An 8,504-nucleotide genomic window follows, 5' to 3' on the forward strand; every position below is an offset into this window, starting at 1 on the left:
TAGAAATTGCACAGTGAACCCCCCCCCCCCACACACACACACACACCAGGGAGCTCATCTTATGCGCACAAAGAGACCTTCCCCACAGAGCTGGGAGCCTGGTCGCTCCCTCCATCCCAATAAACAGCTGCCTTCACAACAAGCAGAACCCTCCCAGCACACATCCCTTCTCCTTGTGCAGGTGTCAGGGCAGCTCCTCGGCCTCCAGGGGCCCAGGCTGCATCCCATCCCTGTGTTTGTCCCCAAGAGGCCACAGCAGTGTGTGCTGGGGGCCGGCACCTGCTTTAGCCAGTTTAGTTTCTCCTGCTTCTTCCCCACCTCACACCCAAGGGGCTGGGTGAACTTAGCTCATCCACCATAAATGAGGCCCAGCCAGATTTCTACTCCTAGCTACGCCAACTGTTGCCTGAAACAGTATCTCTGAGAGGTGTGAACTGCCCCGTGCATTGCAAGGATTTGTTAACTCCAAGCACCACAGCGATGGGGGGGGGGGGGGGGGGGGGGGGCGGAGGCAACAGCACCCTTTGGAACACCCTAAGCAATTCCTCACCCTCCTTTGGTGTTTAGACTTGTGTAAATGGTGATGGAGCTGTGACCGTTTACTGCAGCTGAAGATCTGCCCACTCCAGTTGAGATGAAGTTCAGATCCAGTGGTATGCCATCTCTGTATGGAAGACATGCATTGCATGCCCCAGAATTCAAAAAACATGGTCCAGCTGGCAGCCCGTGGGCTGATTTTGTCTGGCCCCTGATCGTGCACTGAAGAACAAAATGGTGTCCTCCGCACAACATGACCTCTCACGCACCTTATGTGAGAGGTCACGCTGCATGGAGGACACCATTTTGGACCTCTTAAGGCATGTAAGTGTAGAATTGCATGCCTTACGAAAAAGGTCTCGGCACTCCACAATTTAAATGAGAATCTTGGCTTTGGAGTACTCACCTCAGAACCTTATTTGGCTTTCCCCGTCACTAATTTTATCATAAGTGTGTTTGCACCTTTAAAATCCTGTTTGCTCCCATTTTCATCTTATAACTTTTTGTAATTCTCTGTGGTTAGGTGTCCGGTTCCTGGCTGTGTTGGGCTTGGACACATCAGTGGCAAATATGCCTCTCATCGCAGTGCATCAGGATGTCCTCTTGCAGCCCGTCGGCAGAAAGAAGGATCACTCAATGGCTCATCGTTTTCCTGGAAGTCACTGAAGAATGAGGGGCCTACCTGTCCGACCCCTGGCTGTGATGGCTCGGGTCATGCCAACGGAAGCTTTCTCACTCACAGAAGGTAATAACTGGGTACACAGCAATCCTATGCACAACTACACTCAGCAAGGAAGTAAATGTTGTCAGGTGGCCTTGGTATTTTTGATTTCTTCCATCCTTTCTGGAGATGGTGGGCTAAAAATATTCAGACCTTCAGCCACAAAATAGGCTGAAAAAGTTCACACTTTTGGTCTTAGGTTTTGCCCAGTTTCTCATGAACTTGAAAGGGGTTTTCTCCAGCAAAACAAATAGCCATTGTGCTGTGAAAAATTACGAAATCTGACTTCGGGCAAATTGTGAAAAATGATAATTTAATTGAATTAAATTAGCATATCATGGCATATTTTTGACACTTTTGAATGTCTTTGTTAGTCAGAGCTGTCCCATAATCTGTCATGTCCACTCCTTTAGGGGATTTGCATTTCCTAATCTTTGCACAACAAAAATCGCTCTTGTTTTATAGATGAGGATGATTGTGGTGTTATTCATAATGCAATTTCCTCTCTAACCTTTAGTGTAGGATGTTTTTAGAAGAATCGCCTCATGGCACAAACTCAGCCAAACGGTGTGGACCATTGTTGGGCACATAAACATCCATAGATGCTAAGAGTTTATGAAACCCATTTTTACTTGCCTTTAGTTTATCAGGGTGTCCAAGAGCTACTTTTGCTGGAAAGAAAGGAAAACTCTCAGGGGATGAAATTCTCAACACTAAATTCAAGACCAGCGATGGTAAGGATATTGCACTTGGTTGCTTTATCTTGCATATGTGTTGATAAGCTGACTATTTGTGTATTGTATCCATACTGTATTATTATTAGAATCAGATGACTCATGCAAAAAATGGCTATTTTGCCAAATGTCATTGTTATCAATTAATTATTGAAATAATTGTGTTCCATTCTATTCTATATAGGTCCTTACACTGCGCTCATGAGTCTAATATCTGAGCACCTGCCACTAGTACTTAAGCAACATGACTCCACAGTTGTCACTTGTTTGTTCTGTCATCTTCTCCCCGAGGGGAAAAGTACGCGCAGAGCAGTGTCTTGTTTTGGTAGGGTTTGTTTATTAGTTTTTGTTTGACCAGCCATTGACCAGCAGAGAAATGCAAAAAAATTATTTGGGACTCACTTCTGCCACCTTCTCTCACTTTGAGTAGTACTTACTCACACAGTTAGTCCTGGTTTGCTCAGTGGAACTGCCTGCATGAATAAGGGTGGCAGAGTCAGGCTTTTGATGCATAATTTATTTAACAAATAACAGCAAAATTGGCAAATACATTTGACTATCTCTAATAATTATCAGCCTTTGATCATCAACATATGAACTTGTTGTCTTAGTATAGTGATAGCCCTACTATTCGTTCAGCTTCTCCCTCCCACAAATTGATGAGTTACATCATTTCTTTGCATGCTCACCCAATTTAGGGCTAGATTGTGCTCACCACCGTGAATAGGGTCGCTCTGTCTACCCTTATCCTGCTATTTCTTCCTCCACCTATGCTCTTATATTGTTGAAACTGGAGATTGCCCCAATTTTGTCTTTATGTTGTCATAAAGATCAGTGTCAGATATGCAGCGGTCACGGTCATATAATATTTATTTAAAAAATAGATATTCAAGTCTAATGTGCAGTACAAATTTCTGAATGCTAAATAGAGCTGACGAGAGTATTCACGATGAGAAAGGTCCTGCTTAATTTGTGATACTGCGGAAATTGCAGATCCTGCAATATTAGGCTTCCACTGCAATGTTGATTTTAATTAGCTTACTTTGCACAGTCCACAATTTGGCATACATTTTGAGGTTTGCAACATATACTTTTTTCTCCATTAGTACCCTAGAATCCCATTTATCTGAGCTGATAGCAGCTGGGGCTTGAGCTGTCAGTCCCGGTCGGCTTGGGCTCCTGCTGTCAGCCCTGCACACTATTGACCATAATGTAGTGGCAGCAAAATGTCTTTTAACCCCCCTCCCCCAAATAAAAAATTAGCAGGCATAACATAATACTTGAGTGTTTATATTGTTCCACCAAATTTTTCTTAAACAAATCGATCTTCTCAGGCTTTTCCAAATCAGCCCAATAAATAAAGTTCCATTATTACTTTTCCGCTATTTTCCATATCTTGTCCACAGCTCAGCTGCAACTACTTTACAACCATCCCACAATTCAACTAGGACCTTAACTCTGAGTGATATTTGTTATTAATTTAGCTCCACCTTTTTAGCAAATCATAGGCAACCCCATCCTGATTTCTGAGAGTTTATTCGTTAAACATCGTGTACGGCACAGAGCGTCAGCCAATAATTTCTAGCCTGATGCCTGCTAGCAAAACTGTTTGCTGTGAAAATTCATTACTCATGTTGTGAAATTCGTTGTCTAAGACACTTGGTGGTGTTGCTGCTGCCGGACTGGATGACTGAAAGTTAAGAAACGAAACATGACAAACAATGAGTGGCCATTGTGAATTTTCAGATGAAAAATCGCCAGTGCCAAAATTCATAAAACTTTCGAGAATTCAGAGACATTTTCATGAATTCCTGCTAATCTTTCAAATGCTCTCACATGCTCAGGGCTTTTACTCACACAAATATTTGCAAATCAGGATTTTTGTGGTTGGTTTGTTGGTTTACTATTTGATCGAGCCCTACTACTATACTAGAACACTTCCTTCTTTCTGATCCAAGGAAATTCTACACAGTTCTAGAAATATTGCTCTAATTTATACTCACGCCAGTTTATTACTAAAACACATTAGCACTTGAAACGAGAGCCTCACAAATTCAGACTGCACACGGTTCAAACTAGCAGCGTGCCGAGCAGAACATACATCAGTTCTGAAGAGCTTGTGAGTAGGAGAGGCTCTAGATGGAAGAGTCCATTATCTGGTTCTGGTTTTACACATTTATTATATTATTTATTATTATTATTACTGTAGCGCTTAGGAACCATTGATCTATGAACATAATTAACCGTGATGCTATGGAACATATAAAACCATGTGAAATGTGAGCTCGCTTTAGATGTGGTGTTAGGAAGAATGTAAGCATTGCCAGCGCTCTGATGCGTATATAAAAGAAAGTCCCAGAGCAGGAACCTCGCATTCATCAGAAAACCCTGCCTTCCCATTGCTTTTTTCCTCATCTGTGAGTCAGAGCAGCAGGTGATTCATTGCAGTTTTCCCACCTGCAGTTCTAGAGAATGATGAAGAAATTAAGCAGTTAAACAAGGAGATTACTGAGCTGAATGAGTCCAACTCGGAGATGGAGGCTGCCATGGTGAAGCTGCAGTCACAGGTATGTGAGTGTGGACTCTTACCAAGATCTGTAATCATAGAGCTTGAGCCAAAACTCATTGGAGTCAATGGAAAGTGGAGGGGGGAATCCTCAGTTGACCTTTCAGGGCAGACATAAAAAGCAATGCAAAGTGACCTCATCCAAGGGCGGGACCTGCCTCATTGTCTTCCACTGATGTCCTAGGTATGTAAATGATTTGCAGTAATTTATCTTAGCAAAGTAAGTAAAGAAGGGAAGGAAGTGTCATTAACATCAAACCCCTGATTAATTTTTTCTAATGACAATAGCAACTTACAAAAATTCAGAGTGCCTATATATTTGAGCCCTTTGGGAAGTGGTTTTTTTTCCCCCTGAGGAAAACTGGCAAAAATGGGAGAAAAATTGTCCAAATAAAAATTTTGATTTTTTTCATCCAAAATAAATAAATAAATAAAATCAGCCAAAAACTGGGGGGGGAGGGAATTTTCAGCTTTCCGATGAAAAATCATACCTGTTCCAGGAACACAGACTCCTTCCATGAAACCATTCATTTAACTGAAAACCCAGCTTCCCATTGGAAAAAAGTTTCAACAGAAAATCTTTGACCAAGCCCAGGGCATATTATATGGAGCGACAGGTTGAAGGAGAGGGCGAGGGCAAATAACTTTGCTGCACTCTTTGCTGTGCAGATATCAACCATGGAGAAGAACCTAAAGAACATTGAGGAAGAAAACAAAATCATAGAGGAGCAGAATGAAGCCCTGTTCTTGGAGCTCTCAGGTCTGAGCCAGGCTCTTATCCAAAGTCTTGCCAATATCCGCCTTCCACATATGGTAAGGAACTTTTAAAGTGTTTCATCAAAATCACTGTGATCAAATGAGCAACACTAAAACCATTTTCATGATAGGGTTTATATACAATTAAAGATTGGGAGAAATAGCTAGAGATGGTCATCTCTTTATTCACACATCTGCCTTTCGTAACATCAATACCTATACTGTATCTCTGAAGCATATATTGTTATCTTCCTTTTGTTGTCACTTTCTGCTGATCTCCCTTTGTATCTATTGTTCTGTCTCATTATATCTAGTAGCTAAATCAGAAAATAGGAACTTTATCAAGGGCGCATAGCGCCTTTCAGACTAAGACAGCACAAGCAGAGATCAGGAGGGATTCGATTTCAACGTCAGAAAGATCTTACAGCTCCTATTATAATGCAGGTAGTTTCAATTCAGTTTTGAATAGCTAGCAGCCAAAGAATAGCATCCTTAAAGAGAATGTATTTTGTTTAATTTAACAAGGTCTAACAGGACACAGCATGTTGCCATAATGTTACTGCAAAATGAAAAGACTACATTAAAATAGAAAAACCAAAAAGAGCTATTAATTACCTTCTCGCTAGTCCCAGGAAGTTAATTATTATTGTCTAAAATAGGTGTGCAGTATGTATGTGAGCTGGGGGGCAGATGTGGAAGGCATCTGCTTGCAGATACTAGCGAGATGATCATAGAAATGAGCTTTTGATTTATGGAATGAGCTTTCCCATCACCTTTTTCAGTATTTTTTTTCCACCAAGGTTTGGATTTAATTTTGGGCTGGTTGGATACTATCTGTTCTTCAGCAGAGAATTTCCTTGACAAATACTTTCAGGCTGTATTCACACAGCTCTCCACCTGGCGAAAAACTATTCATTGAATTGGCTATTTGATAGGTGACGGTCAACTAAACCAACCAGCGATTATGTTTTTAATGTGTTCAACGAGCTCCAAATCAAATGGTGTCCACAAAATGTACACACTCATATTACTAATATTTCTTCATCTTTCTGCTCTTCCTCCTCCCTCTCTCTCCTCTTCCCCTTTTTCTCTCCCTCTGTTTAATCTGATGCGTCTATCTGGGGTGTTCATATGGTAGCCAATCAGTGTGGTGTCTGGACTGGTGTGGCAACATGCAGTGCTTAATTTGTAATGAATGAGGTGCCAGGGCTTTTTTACTTTAATAACTGATGCGGCAAGCCCAGAGGTGCCGGGGGGCTCTGAACTGCCAAGCCCAGAGGTGCCGGGGGGCGCTGAACTGCCAGGCCCATAGGTGCCGGGGGGCTCTGAACTGCCAGGCCCATAGGTGCCGGGGGGCTAGGAACTGCCAGGCCCAGAGGTGCTGGGGGGCGCTGAACTGCCAGGCCCAGAGGTGCCGGGGGGCTCTGAACTGCCAAGCCCAGAGATGCCGGGGGGGCTATGAGCGGACAAGCCCAGAGGTGCCGAGGCTCAGCCCTGGCGCAAATTAAGCACTGGGACCATACTCGAGTTGATAAAGCATGATGCAAGGACTCAGAAGACTTGGGTTCTAATCCTGACTCTGCTGTGTGCCCTTCGGCACGTCTCCACCGTTAGTCTGCCTTCTCTATTTAGACCTCAATCCTGTAAAGACTTATGCACGTTCCTAAATGTATACACTGTTACTAGTCCCATTGCAGTCAGTGCATAAAGTTAACCATGTGCTTAAGTCTGGCACAATGGGGCCCTGATCTTGTCTGGGACCCTGTAGCTGCTGCTGTAATACAAATAATGATTAATAACAAATATTGATAATCTCAGCACCACCCCAGGAGAATTAAACACAGTGATTAGGCTCTTTTTTTCCTTCCTCCCCCTCTTCATTGTCTTTTTAACAATTTATATTTTTGTTTTGTTTTATTGGATTCAGGAGCCAATCAGTGAACAGAACTTTGACGCTTATGTTAATACCCTTACCGACATGTACACCAATCAGGAGTGTTACCAGAACCCTGAGAACAGGGACCTGCTAGAAAGCATTAAACAGGCTGTCAAGGGAATTCAAGTCTAGTGCCGTGGGATAACACAAATAAACAAACTGTAAGAAGATGGAACCTTCACTCCGAGTATTCAGGTTTACAAGTTATAAAACGTGTCTCATGAATGAAAAAAGGACCAAAATTTAACCAAGAGGCCATTTACAAGAAGCAGAACTGAACTGAACTCCATGTTGTCGTTTACCTAACTTGGACCTTCTTGCAGAGCGTGGGATTTTCTACCCGTACCAAGAGGTAGATGAGAATGGACGATGAGACACTACAATAGGTTGCAGGGCTTGGTTGCTGGTGGAGATAAGGCATCTTCATGAGTTGCCACATTTTACTGATGAGAAAGAAGGCATTGTAGCCGAATTAATCCAAGGGTTAGTACATTAGAAGAACAGGGTTTTGTCTGATTTAAGAACAGAGTATGACTGGCTTCAACCCTCATGTTGTCTATGGTCATATGTCCAGATCACCTACTCACACATGAATTATGTTATATGTTACTGTAAATGAGAAGCTGGAGCTGCAAGCTACCTGTAAATCTGAACCTCTGCTGGGCCTCCCACCCCTAAGGTATTCAGATATCCACTGGGTGTGGGAACTCTTAAGTATTATAAAGTAGCTTATTTTTATTTTCTGAAGAGCAGTTCTGGATCTCCAGTGGAAAGCGCAATGGAAAAAAGGTTCTCAGGGAAGCTTTTGGAGTTTGCAACTACAGTATTCCTTTGTCTGTCTTAAATATGAGAATAGCTATTATGAATAGACCAATACCAGATATTTCATACGGAAGAATTCTAAATGTGTCATGGTCCAGTGTATATGATTTTTTGGAAGTCTATTGGTGGACTGTTCTGGTTCTTTTCAATATTATGGTCATCATTTCAGCAGTGGAGTACTGCCAGTGCAGATATCATATATCAATGCCAGAGAAATGTTTAAAATGATTATCAACAAAAATGAAAGATACTAATTGATGGCCAGCAAAGTGCTTATCTACCATGGACTGTGGTTGATTCCTTATAGATGTACATATAGCAATGGGGTTTGGTTTTGTTTTGCTTTGGTTGGTTGGTTTTGGTTTCTGTATTTTGTGCAAGGTTACAGAGCAAGCGTCATTCCACAAAAAGAGCATTTGGGTATTGATCTTC

The 8,504-nt window shown here is 42.2% G+C and overlaps 1 protein-coding gene across 1 annotated transcript in view; it reads left to right on the plus strand.

Moving 5' to 3' along the window:
- The window catches only part of MYT1 (myelin transcription factor 1), a 53,833-nt gene extending 46,451 nt beyond the window's left edge, over nucleotides 1–7,382 (plus strand). Inside the window, exons 17-21 of the mRNA XM_024219196.1 lie at nucleotides 1,061–1,282; nucleotides 1,901–1,992; nucleotides 4,456–4,559; nucleotides 5,228–5,371; nucleotides 7,242–7,382. Of these exons, the coding sequence (XP_024074964.1) occupies nucleotides 1,061–1,282; nucleotides 1,901–1,992; nucleotides 4,456–4,559; nucleotides 5,228–5,371; nucleotides 7,242–7,382 (703 nt within the window). The remainder of the gene's footprint in view (nucleotides 1–1,060; nucleotides 1,283–1,900; nucleotides 1,993–4,455; nucleotides 4,560–5,227; nucleotides 5,372–7,241) is intronic.
- The last annotated feature ends 1,122 nt before the right edge of the window (nucleotides 7,383–8,504 follow it).

This window comes from Terrapene carolina, unplaced genomic scaffold, assembly GCF_002925995.2.
Source record: "Terrapene carolina triunguis isolate 2854851 unplaced genomic scaffold, T_m_triunguis-2.0 Scaffold130, whole genome shotgun sequence".
Taxonomy (NCBI): domain Eukaryota; kingdom Metazoa; phylum Chordata; order Testudines; family Emydidae; genus Terrapene; species Terrapene triunguis.